At 52.7% G+C, this 12868-nt stretch overlaps 1 protein-coding gene across 3 annotated transcripts in view; it reads right to left on the reverse strand.

Moving 5' to 3' along the window:
• Kirrel1 (kirre like nephrin family adhesion molecule 1) overlaps positions 1–12868 on the reverse strand; it is a 101826-nt gene that overhangs the window by 5666 nt on the left and 83292 nt on the right. Inside the window, exons 4-13 of one of the 3 annotated variants that reach the window (XM_027920242.2) lie at positions 9029–9186; positions 6440–6590; positions 5272–5377; positions 4982–5130; positions 4650–4777; positions 3767–3893; positions 3577–3677; positions 1965–2163; positions 773–880; positions 438–577 (exon numbers count right to left, since the gene is read on the reverse strand). In XM_027920242.2, the coding sequence (XP_027776043.2) occupies positions 438–577; positions 773–880; positions 1965–2163; positions 3577–3677; positions 3767–3893; positions 4650–4777; positions 4982–5130; positions 5272–5377; positions 6440–6590; positions 9029–9186 (1367 nt within the window). Of the gene's footprint in view, positions 1–437; positions 578–772; positions 881–1964; positions 2164–3576; positions 3678–3766; positions 3942–4649; positions 4778–4981; positions 5131–5271; positions 5378–6439; positions 6591–9028; positions 9187–12868 lie in introns of all 3 variants that reach the window. The other 2 variants (XM_071618292.1, XM_071618293.1) reach the window with 2 other exon arrangements.

A 12868-nucleotide genomic window follows, 5' to 3' on the forward strand; every position in this document is an offset into this window, starting at 1 on the left:
CACGTCCCCAGACCTTTTTATGTTTTATTTTGTATTCTGAGACAGGGTCTTGCTAAATATCCCAGACGGGCCTTGTGCTCCTCCTGCCTCGGCCTCCTGAGCCTCTGGAATTACAGGTGTGTACCAATGCACCTGGCTACCCAGCACGAATTCTGTGACTAACATGCAGTGTGACCTTATGTATGTGGCTGCTGCTCTTTGGGGCTGTTGCCTCATGTCAGTGATGAGGGAGTTGGAGCAGAAAACACCTAAGGAGTTCCAACTCTGGGTCTGTGTGGCAGAAAGACGGGACAAAAGAAACCTAAGAGAACCCCACCCCTGCCTGTCCTCTCCTGGGGGAAACTAACCTGGCATATGTATGTGTGCATGGGTATGAGTGTGCAAGTGTGTAGAAGTGAGTTGAGCTGGGTGGAGCTGGTCAAGAAGGGGACCCTCACCGAGTAGATGGCCTTCATGACCCGGGTCGCCGTGGAGACGCTGGCAGTATCGTCTTCCCGGTCAGAATGCATGGTGAGTGGCTCTCGGTTCACGGTTTCCACCTTGATGTCCAGCTTCCTCAGGGTCACATCTTTACGACCTGGGACGGGGAGATGCAGCTGGGCCAGGTGCTTTCTGCCGTGGCTGCTTCTAGTCCCCCCCATGAGCTAGGGAGCTCAACTGCCACCCCTTGGCTCGTCACGGGCACTGTCTGGAATGTCTCGTCACATGCCCTGGAATGAATGCGCATGCAGTGGGGACAGGTGTGCTGTGGCTGCATGGGGACCATACTCACTGCCTTTGCGGCGTCGATAGAGGAAAAATACCAAGGCAATGAAGAAGAAGATGACCAGGATGCCTGCGCCAATGGTGGCCCCCGCGATGATGCCCACAGGTAACACCTCTTCCGACAGGGGAAGGAAAGGAACAGGGGTGAGCACAGAGCCATACTGGGAACCTGCGCTCAGTGTGGGCCATGAGCCACAGTGGCAACCCTGGATCGTGTACAAGGCTAAATTGTGACTGAGCTTGTGGACCATACGAGGTTCAAGTTCAGGTTGCAATGGAGAGGGAGGTCTGGATGGTTGCCGGATTGTAATGCTTCAGCCCGACCAGACTTGACTTCATGGCTGTGTCCCACCCCTGCAGCTGGGCATCGGCTTGACTCTGGCCCTTGGTTAGTCTCGTCTCTCCCTGTTTTGGTCCACCTGACCATGAAGCATGGTCCCGCCTTCCTGGGCAGGGCCCCTGTTTGAGGGCAGCTGTCTCCAAACACTCTGATCTGCCATCTGTGTTCCACCCTCTTATTGCCTCCCCCATCCACACCACTGTCTTCTCCCAACCCCCATCACACCCTGCAGCATCCTCAGCTAAATCTAAATCAATGAGATCTCTAGTCATTTTCCATAGTTCCCTATGCCCAACCTCAATGCCTAGTTCTCAAAACCAAAAACAAATGCTGTCTTTCCCTCATCCGACTTGAGGATGCCCATAAGCCAAAAGCAGTCCATCTGACCAGCAGTGCCTGAAAAAGGGACACATCTCTCCTATCAGACTGAGGATTCTTGAAGCGGTCGGGGAACCCAAACTTACTGAGCACTGTTACGTACCAGGCATTTTTGTAAATATTGTCTCACTGAATTCTAACAAAATACCCAACGAGATAGGTAGTGTTACCCCCCTTGTACAGATCACTTAATTTTTCTCCATCTGAATTCATTTGCTTCCACTGTGTAAGCTCCTCCACTAAGCTGAAAGTTATTTGTGGGCAAGACTGTCCCTGCAGCCCCTACCGCAGGGTCTGGCCCATAAAGATGCTCAGTAAATGTTCATAAGGGAGCAAATTTCCCCACTGAGCACAAGGCCAGCATCTGGTGGGGCTACTCAAGAGGAGTCCTCTCTCTTTCGGAGCCTTGCCCTGGAGAAAAGAGGGAGCAGAATCCCCGGGCTGCCCTGGGCTGGGCTGGACAGCCAGCATGGCCAGTCACCTCGCTCTTCCAGCTGGATGATGGCTGTGCCGGGCCCAAAGCTATTCCAGGCCGTGCAGTTGTAGTGGGTCTGGAAGTCGGCCTCCATGACATTGTTGATGGTGAGTGTGGACAACACCCCGCTGCCCGAGTTGGTCCTCTCCACTGTGTATCGTTCCAGGGTCCCCACTTCTAGGAAGTTCTCCTTCCATGCCCAAGCCTGGGGTGGGGAGGACAGGAAGGAGGTCAGAAAGCGGGAAGTGGCAGAAGCATTTGCTCGGGTGTTGCCTGATCCTCCCTGTATTCCCCTCGCCCCCATCTGCCCTGTGCATCCTAAGACCTGCCCAACACTTACCCTATAATGAACATCACACCTACTGCCTCAGACCCTTAGCATTGAGGAGCAGGGGCTCCCAGACATGGAGGACATCAAATTTACCTAGGGAAATTCTTTAGAAAGTACAATCTCCAGGGAAGAGATCTAGGGATCTTTTAATTATGACCCTGTGTGATGTGGATACAGCTGACCCAATAAAGGGATGTTGCAGAGGAAAGTTCTGGATTGGGATTTGAGGACCTTGGACTATAATCTTGGTTCTCTCCTGTCCCTGAATCCCTGTGTGACCTCTCTTTCCCTTTCTAGGTCTCAGTTTCTTCATCTATAAAATGAGAGAATCAGGCTAGAAATGGGCGATATTCAAAATTTCTTCTAGCTCTAAAGTCTGTGATTCCATAGCTTAATCTTTAGCCTTACCTTTAAACAACAACAACAACAAACAAACCCCAAACTTTATTTTATTGATTTTTATGTGGTGCTAAGGATGGAACCCAGTGTCTCACATGTGCTAGGCAAGTGCTCTACCGCTGAGCCACAACCTTAGCTTTGACCAACCCACAAGAACCTGCAATGCTGGCACTGGAGACCCACCCGCCCGCAGGCTCTTGTAATGGGCAGGAACCACAGAGAGGAGCATCCCCCAGACCCCTGCCTTCCCCACCACCCTGTCCTCACTCACAGAGTGGAGCTAAGGAAGGGGAGCAGCTGAGAACTAACTGCCTCCTTTCCAGGGATCAGTCCTCCCAGCTCTGCAAAGATGGCCCCCCGGGAGCCCAGCCGTCGGCTGCCCGGGCGGCCGTGGTAATGAAGTGTCCCTGGGCAGCCCTGGAGTTAGCCAAATGGTCATTAAATGTGATGAGGGGTTTGACGGTTAATGGTCATGGAACGAATTAATGGCTCATGGTGTGGGGGGAGGAGGGAGGAGTGGAGAGGGGCTGGGAGGAGGGATGCACGAGAAGGGAGAGGAGGATGGGGCAGGTGGGAAGGAAAGCCCGTGGGGAGGGAGGAAGCAGGCTGGGCGAGGGGAGGAGGGAGAGGGAGGGGGAAGGCAGGCAAGGTGGGAGGACAAGAAAGCACTGGGGATGAGGAAGGAGAGTTTACAGGTCAAGCAACTAAGGTTCAAAACGCTATGAAAGTTGCCCACGGTCACCCACATAAATGAGGAGGTGGGACAGGGGAACAGAAAGGCAGAGGGTTAGAAGACCAGGAAAGGGGGTGAGGACATCGAAGGCACCAAGCCAGAGGCAGTGGGCAGAGCAGCAGGGGCTGGGGTCCAGGCTGGGTCCCAGCACTCACGATGCGGTCGGGGGGTGGAGTGCTCCCTATGAAGCATTCCACTTTGCCACCGTCACCTCTCACAGCGTACTGCACCGCCTCACTGGAGATAATGGGGGGCCCTGCGAGCGAGAAGACACGGTCAGGGCCCGTCGGAACCTGCAGCCCCTGCAGTCAGGAGCCCCCACCCCAAGCCACTCAGGCCACTCACCATTCACATAAAGTGGCACCTCCCGCTCAGCCACTCCGATCCGAGGCACGATGGCCCGGCAGGTGTAGGTGCCGGCATCTGCCTGGGTCACCGACTTCAGAAGCAGTTGGTTGCTGTTACTCAGAACCTGGGCAGAGAGAGCAGCCTCGGGTGGGGAGCCAGGAGGCCTGGGCCCCTAGGTCCGTGAGGGCCCCGCATTGGAGGCATTGGAAAGAAAGCAGGAAGGGCCACAGGTGAATTCCCAGAAGGGAGATGGAGTTCCCGAGTCCGTTCGATCCTTCCCCTGACTCTAAACACACTGGCACTGAAACAGATCATCTGTGCAAGAGAGGCCAGGGGCTGAGAGGAGGCCAGCCAGGGCAGGTGGAGGCTGCAGTAATTTTAAGATAAAGTCCTATTGAACGATCTCCTCCAGTGGGTTTATTGCCAAACCAGGTAGGACACCTGACCCTGAAATTCTTCTTCCTACCATTCTGGTCCAAACTGTCACTAGGCCCCCATTAGGTGGGTCTCTAGAGCTGCGGAACCCAAACTTCTCTAGTGAGTCATTCTGGCTTCCCCCCCTTCCTGTGCACCGTTAATTTCCTGGATCTTGTGCCACCAGAGCCATGTTACCTCAGGCCCTCTTTCCTCCTGCCCCACAGCCAGATCCCCTGCCCAGGGCCAGCTTGTCCCTCCCACGGCCTCTGAAGTGGTCAGCTGTCTTGTGAGCAGGGGAAGGGCCGACCGCAAGCACTGCCCTTCTCCTCTACATTGCCGGACCCTCGCTGTATTGCCCAGGTTCAACTTGAAAAAAAGAATCCCACCCCCCTCCTTGTCCCTTGCTAGGCCCCCACGGCCACATCCCTTCGTCCCCATTCAGGATGGACAGGGAGAATCTTACCATGTTTGAGTCCTTCTTGGTCCAGGTGAGGGTGAGGGGGGGATTCCCAACCCAGACACAGGTGAGCGTCACATCAGAGCCAATGTCTGTAGTCGTGGGCTTGGGGTCAACTACAATCCGGGGGGCAACTGAGGTAAACACAAGCAGCTGGTCAGGTCCGAAGCTCACTGGGGTCCACACCCATCAGTCTCCCCTTCCAGCCCCCCCCCCAGCTACCCCTCCTTAGTTATTTCCCATCGGTAGCTCCTTGAGCTGCGTGGGTCCTTTCACCACCCCCACCCTATGCCCTGTGAAGGCCCTCTCTCCCTGTCCCTGTCCTTTTAGCTACTCACAGTGGACGTTTACTAAAGTGCTGACGTTGGTACTGCCCACTTTGTTGTGGACCTCACAAGACACGGGCTCCGTGAAGAAGGAGTAGTCGACGTTTGTCTCGTAGCGGCTCTCCTGGGCATCTTCAATCAGGAAGCCCCCCTTGGCCCACCTGGGGGAGGACGCAGCACAGAAGTGGGATCAGGACTTGGCATCCTCTCTCCGCTACCTCCGAGGACACTGGCCTCCACAGTGCCCCCACCTCCTGGTCTCACTATCCCTCCCAGAGCGCTCCCAGCCCCGACCCTATCACCTGTAGCCCAGGATCTCGGGGTTGGCTGTGGCCTGGCATGTGAAGACAACACGCTCGCCTTCCTGCACCGTCTGCGGCTCAATGGACAGGGTCACTGTAGGAGGGTCTGCAAAGCAGGGGACAGGAAGTCAGGGTCTCTTCTGTCTTTTGAATTTCTTATTCTCCCCCTGGCACATATGTTCTGGTGTGATCTGGGAATGTGGGTTTGCAGTATGATAGGTCCAATAAATAAACCATCTCCCTCATCTTCTCCACACAGGTGGAAGGGTGGTTGGCGAGGGTGACTGACCACCAAGGATGGCACCCAAGGGGCAAACTATTTAATGGGTGTAATGACACACCACAGCCACTAGGCGTCAGTGTGGGCTCACTGGTCTAACTACAAGGGGACAGGGTGGGAGCATCCCCAATTACTGCTGGCACCCCCATGTTTCCCTGGGCAGAGAGGGAATTTACTGAGCACCTACCAGGGTAAGCATGCCCCGTGCTAGGCGTTCTTATATTCTAACTTATTTAATTCTCACAACCCCGAGAAGCAAGTCCAGATCCAAAATCCCTTATCTGAAACCCTTGGGACTGGAATTTGGAATTTTTCAAATTTTTTAGAAAGACTCTTTACTATGCAAGATCCCCCGCAGCATTTGAGCAATGCGTCATGGTGAGACATATAACCCACTTTATTTATTATTTATTTTGGCAGTTCTGGGGATTAAATCCAAGGATGCTGGCTCTATCACTGAATTACATTCATTCTCCAGATCTTTTAAATTTTTATTTTGAAGCAGGGTCTCACTAAGTTGCCAAGGCTGGCCTTGGACTTCTGATCTTCCTGCCTCAGCCTCCCTAGCTGCTGGGATTACAGGCGTGTATGTGACACCACACCCAGCAGGAGCATATGAATACCTGTTTTCAAGTTTTGACCCTAAATCACTTTAGTTTTTCGGAATTGTGGATAAAGGACTGTTGGTCTGTATTGCATATTCTGCAACTACAGTGCCCCTCTGTCAGCCCTCAGTGCCCCGAGTTCCAACCAGGAAACTGAAGACAAGGAAGGGCACAACTGTCCTGGGGCCCCTATGGGATGCTTATTCTGGGCTTCTAAAAAGGTCGCCTGCATCCTCTCCCCACCTGACAGCCCCCGACTGCCCCTCCTCGGGACCCCACTCACGATGCACATCCAGCTGAATGGAAGTCTCCTTGCCGCTGGGGATGGCCTCGTTCATGCTGCGGCAGGTGAAGACGCGTCCGATATCCAGGTCTGTGGGGTTAATGAGCAGCTGGCTGATGGTGGTCTCCCTCTTCCCATCCTTCAGCAGTTCCTGGGAAGGGCCGAGGGTGGGTGACACGGTCAAGCTAAAAACCCTCTGCTCTCAGGGGACCCACTCAGAGTCGAGCTTGGGCAGGTGGAAGGCTTTAAAGTTCAGCTTTCTCCCTTGCTCCCAACTTCTTCCCCACGATGTGATGTTGTTGTTTTTAATTTTTCAGACTTTATTATTATTATTATTATTATTATTATTATTATTATTATTATTATGGGTACCAGGGATTGAATTCAGGGGCACTCAACCACTGAGCCACCTCCCGAGCCCTATTTTGTGTTTTATTTAGAGGTAGGGTCCCACTCACTGAGTTGTTTGCAACTTGCTTTTGCTGACGCTGGCTTTGAACTCACGAGCCTCCTGTCTCAGCCTCCGGAGCCGCTGGGATTATAGGCATGCACCACCGCACTCACTCACAGACTTTATTATTTTGCAGCAGAAAATAGTTTCCATATATTCTCCCTACCTCAGTTTCCCTCATCATTGACATCTTGCACTAGTGTGATACATTTATTACAATAACCAGGTGTGGTGGCACACACCTGCAATCCCAAAGACTTGGGAGGCTAAGGCAGGAGGATAGTGAGTTCAAAGCCAACCTCAGCAACATAGTGAAACTCTGTTTCAAAATAAAAAGGACTGGGGGTATAGCTTGGAGAGAGAACACACCTGGGCTCAATCCCGGGCCCCTCAAATAATAAACAAACAACAGAGGAACCAATATTGATATATCATCACTGAAGTTCATAGTGTGCATAAGAATTCCCTCTTTGTGTTGCATAGTTTCCCCCATGGCATTGAGCTTCATTCTTGGAATTCTTTGAGCCCAGTACAAGTTCTTCCTCTTCTGAAGAGCCTGTGAGGGCCAGCCCCAGGCTTCGGGACTTTCAGCCTGAACTTGGCCCCTCACAATCAGGCTGCCCTACACGTGGCTCGAGGCACATCCACCTGGCTCCCTGGGTGTGTTTCAGTGCCGGGCCTTTCCTGCTGACAGGTAAACGCCTTTTGAGTTTAGGGAAGGGACTCATAGGCTCAAAGTCACTGGCTCAGTGACAGGCAAGCAGAGGTCCCCAAATATGGTCACAAGAACCCTCAAGGCCTAATTTCCCATATTGCCAACCGTCTAAGGGAAATGCTCCCATGAACCAAAGTAAGGTCCTGCAGTTTGACAGTCATACACACATCTTTGGGGGACTGGGACAGTACAGTAACACTCATGTTGCTTCAAAGTGCCACAGGCTTAAATGAATATGAGAAGGGGGTGGACAAGAAATGGCATTAACAAATAGACTTGACAGATTTTATATAAATATATATTCATAATATGTGCATATATCTACACACACACATCCCCCCACATCCTGGGGATTGAACCCCGGGCTTCACACACACTAGGCAACTGCTCTACCACTAAGCCACATCACAGCAGCCCAACTATTTTAAAACATGTACCCTATAGGAGAAAAATAACTGAGTTCTTGATGGTAAAGGGTTAAGAACTATTGAGGCCAAAAGATCACTTTTAAATTCCAGAGAAGTAGAAGGAATTTTTCAAGGTCATACAGTGTGTTACGAGTAGAGCTAAAGCCAGAATCCCCTAAGCTCATGCTTGGAGGAATGTTCTCTCTCCCCACCCTGAGAAGCATCTCCTGCAGCTCACAGCAAAGGGCTGGGCACATATGTTCCCCCATGGCTAGCAGAAGGAACCCAGGAAACAAAGATTTTTTTTTTCTTTTTTTTTGTGATACCAGAGATTGAGCCCAAGGGTGCTCTACCACTGAGCTCACCCCAGCCCTTTCCATTGTTTTCTGAGACAGTCTTGCAGAGTTTCCCAGGCTGGCCTCCAATTTGTGATCTTCCCGCCCCAGCCTCAAGTCTCAAGGATTACAGTCATGCACCATCAGACGGGCTTCTACCACCAATTCTGCCATGTGACCTCGGCAAGTCACTTACTGTCTGGATTCCTTATCAATAAAACATACGTGGAAATCCCCGTTTCCCCAACCTCTGGGTTGTCGTGATTGGGATAATGTGCCAACTTGATGCTGAAGGAAAAGGGTAGAGGTGACTCGTGCAGAGAAAGCACTGTCAGACCCAGGTACAAATCCCAGCTCGCCAGCTGGGTGACCTTGGCAAGGCACACGACTTCTCTGGTTATCGGTCCCCTTTGTGAGCTCACAGGGAGACTGTCCAGGAAGTGCGTATCATGCAGGGGACCTGGCATACAGGAGGTGCTTCATCAATGGCAGCGGCTAGTACTATCCTCCACTGCTGTTCAGCCAACTGGCACAGTGAACCCGGGAATCCAGCTCTCTAGGCCTCCGTTTTTCCCTTCTCACATCTATGTTCTCCCCAGTCTATGGTCAAATCCCCGTGGGGACGGAAAGGTGACCTAGGGCTGGGCCAAGAGGAGCCAAGGGGGCAGGCCAGCGTCTCACCGTGCTGGCCACAGCGCCCTCCTGCTGCGTCCCGTCCCGGAACCAGATGATGGTGGCTGCAGGCTTGGCGTTGAAGGCTCGGCACGTGAGGTTGTGGGGGGTGCCCGCCTGCAGCAGAATCACAGGGCCTCCATCAATTCTGGTGTCCTCTGGGGGGACTGCGGGGGAGAGCAAAGCAACGTCAGCCCAGGCTGTGGCCAACAGTGCCCTCCTGACCAAGCCCTCTGCCCACAGAGGCATCCCTGCACCCACATCCACACCTCTCTGCAGGGCGGTGCCACCTACCCCTGACTTACAGTAACCGTATTGCCCCACGCTATGTTCATGTGCTTGTCCCAGCCTCCTGCCATGGCTATTCTTTCCTAGCCTGGACCATTTTTTGTTACTACGCCCCCTCATGATGGCTCAGGTGTCATGGATACATACTACAGATGGAGCGGTAGCATTGAATAGGAGAGGGCTGGCTCTCGGGGCTGGAGTACAGCTCATACCTAGGGAAGGTACAGGGCTTCTTGCATCCAGCCCCCCAACCCAGCCTGCTCCTCTGCCTTGGGGCAACTGCCCTGAACATGATGAGTGCCAGGCCCCTCAGCCCCCTGCTCTGGGGCCCTCCAGCCAGGCCCTGCAGCTTTGCACCTCATTGTTCTTTCATGATGGTATGTCCTTAGCTCACAGCTGCTGTTGGGGTCCTGGCATCCTGCTCGAGTCTCAGTGCATGCACAAAGTTTCCCATGCTCCATTCCCCAGACAGTCCCATAGCTCTCAGCACTGGCTAAATACTCCTCTTATCTGTATTTGAATTCCTTGCAATGATTATCTAACCCGATCCCAACCAAAACCCCTTGGAAAGCAGAGACCCTCTCCTACTAACATCAATATATAGTCTCCGGTGCCTAGACCAAAGCAGCCCTTTACTAAATGCATAAGGAATCCAATTGTCAGATATCTGATGTGGCAAATGGTGGTGGTGGTGGGGCCTCTCTATCTCCAGTCTCTGCAGGCTTCTAAATGCTCAGGTGATCAGATTGTGAGTTGCCTTGGGGCATGGGCTCTTTTTATTTACTCTAAACCCTCAATGTCCAGAGCTTGGTCGTTAGCAGGTTCTTTGGGGAGATTTTTTTGCTGAATTAATAAATGGACAATTGATGGGATAAAGGCAGGAGGATTTTGATTGTGATCTTTTTAGTCCCCACAGCGATCATCAGCTAGAAATGAGAAAAGATGTGTCTCTGCTTCTTTGGGGAAGATAAGGGGGACTCTAAGGGAGCTTTCCAAATGGGACCCTTGAAAGGAGACCCTGGGAGGTCCATGGAACTGGGGAGGAAGGGCTGTCCTGGAGCTTATGAAATGAGCTTCTCTATGTTGGGGTTTCCACTTGTGGCCTGTGCCAGCATTCTGTTCAACGCACGCACGCCGCGTGGTATCCTGGGAAAAGAATGGAATTTAGAACCAAGCTCCTGTGGTTTCAAATCCTGGCTCCTGTCTGTGATTTGGGGTGAGTCTCTGGAGTCTGTGAGTCTTAGTTTCTTCATTAGAGACTTAATGCCTACTCGCTGGAATGTCTGTGAGGTGCTGTATGAAGACGGTATCGTGTGATTCACTTGTGAAATGTAAAATGTGTTAGCTTTACTTCCCTCCCCCAGTTGTGAGCAGTGGCTCCCGCCTGGCTGACCATCCTGGACCCCCAGCTCCTCCTCTTGCACCCTGATGTATCTATCTGGTTCCAATGCCAGATGGGGATGCAGGTGAGAAGCAGCTTGAGAACCAAAGAAACGTGGAGAGAGATGAGTAAGGGGCTGCTTCTCAGGGTCTCCTGGTCTTTCATGGCACCTTGATGTCATACCAGGAAGTAGGGTCCTGGGTGTCCAGAGCCCTGAGCTTCTACAGGTGGAGATGCCACGCACACCCAGATGCAGGGCCGCTCCGGGGTGAGCTCCTGAGCTCCTCCCATGAGCTCTCTGTTCCCTTTGTTCAGGGAAGGACTATCCATCTGTCACTTCTCCCTCCAGCCCACCTTTTCTCTAGCCTTTCAAACTCTGTGCCTACTCTCTGTGAGCCCGTCTCTGCCTTCCACAGCTGGGCAAAGGACGCCAGCTGTTCGGGTGCAGGAGTCCACTTGTGCTCGTGCGTATGAACGAGATCTCAGGATTTGTGACTTCGATCTGTGTATCAGTGTGCCCACGTAGTGTCCACGCCCTCTGTTCCCTTGTTTGTGAAATTTCAAAACTAACATCGATACCAACTCCCCAGAATTGCAGTTGTGGGGGTAAAATGAGATGGAGGAAGAGAAGCCACCTGTAAAGTGTGATACGATTGACGAGAATTTCATCCGTCCTTGGAAGTGGGCCTTGTGTCAGCTAAGTGTCTCGTGCAGGTGACTTTATTTTACCTTACCACAAGGTGTCCTTCCCTAATCCTTTCATGGGAATATCACTAACCCTAATTTACCAAGGAGGAGCTGAGGCTCCGGAGGTTACACCGACGCACTCAGAGCCACTAGAGCGGACTCGGTGGCACAGCTGGGATGCGGGCCAGGCCTGCCTGACCCCAAAGCTAAGCCCATGGCAGTGCACTCTGGTTGTTATTGCTGTGACTAATGAGCTGTCGGTCTGCAGATCTATATTGTGTCTGCGTCTGCCGGGGAGCAGGAGGCCTCCTCTCAAAGCCTGCCATAAAGAAGAATGAAAGAGTTCATTCTGTGAAGATGGCTGGCCTGGAGAGGTGGGGTGGGCAAGGGGCACACTGGCTGGGGCTGAGAGGGGTTTATGAAGCTGGTGTGTACAGGAAGGTTGATCCCAGGCCCAGGGCACAGCACCCTCCTCCTTTGTGGCCTGCCCGGTCTCTGGGCCCCAGGCTGCCTGGAGCCAAGGCTCTGGGTAGCAGGAGGGGTGCAAGAAATATCACGCCTTCTGGGGGGCCCAGTGGCATATGCTTTGTAATCTCAGCTGCTCAGGAGGCTGAGGCAGCAAGATGGCAAGTTCAAGGCCAGCCTAGGAAATTTAGTGAGACCCTGCTTCAAAACAAACAAACAAACAAGAGCTGGGGATGGAGCTCAGGGGTAGAGTGCTCCTGGTTCAATCCCCAGTACTGCAAAAAAGAAATGTCGGGCTTTCTTATTACCTCTGTGGGGCACCTCTGCCAGGTATTTCAGGGCTCAAGAAAGAGACCAGGAGGGGGTAGAGTGAGGGAAAGGTGCAGCTAGACTAAACATCCTACCTCCCAGGCAGCATGCATGTGCGCTCTCGCTCTCGCTCCCCTCCCCCAATCTCCTTTTCTGGTGGTTCTGGGGCTCAGAACTCTTGTGCACGCAAGGCTAACATTCTACCCACTGAGCTGTATCCCCAGCCCAGCTCTCTGACTCTTAGGGCCTTTCCCTGCTTTGATCACACATTCAAGCCAGACCAGCAAGACCCCACCCAACACTGACCACATCCTCCCATAAGCCAGTGTCCCTGCTCAGGCAGCGTGCCCTCGTTGACCTACAAGCTTTTGAACAAGGCACTCCTGCATCTAGGGCTCCCTTTGATAGTCTTCTCCTCCAGGAAGCCTTCCTTGACTGAACCAACCCAGTGGAGGCCATGAGAAGCCATGGCTCAGTTGGATTTTCCTCATCTCTAGCTCTCCATCTCTGTACTGAGGCTAGAGAGAGAAGTGAAGAGTATCAGGACCCCTCATTAGGATGGGAGTTCTCCAGGGCAGAAGTAGCATTTTCCAGGGTCCAAAACAGAGGCAGTTAGGGAGGGTGAAGGAAGGATTCCCCTAAACCGTGGTTCCCTTGGTGCCTGGTCCAGGGTGGCAAGATGACACGTTGGCATCCTGTGCTTAGCTCTAATTCCTGCT

Source organism: Marmota flaviventris, chromosome 10 (genome assembly GCF_047511675.1).
Source record: "Marmota flaviventris isolate mMarFla1 chromosome 10, mMarFla1.hap1, whole genome shotgun sequence".
NCBI lineage: Eukaryota > Metazoa > Chordata > Mammalia > Rodentia > Sciuridae > Marmota > Marmota flaviventris.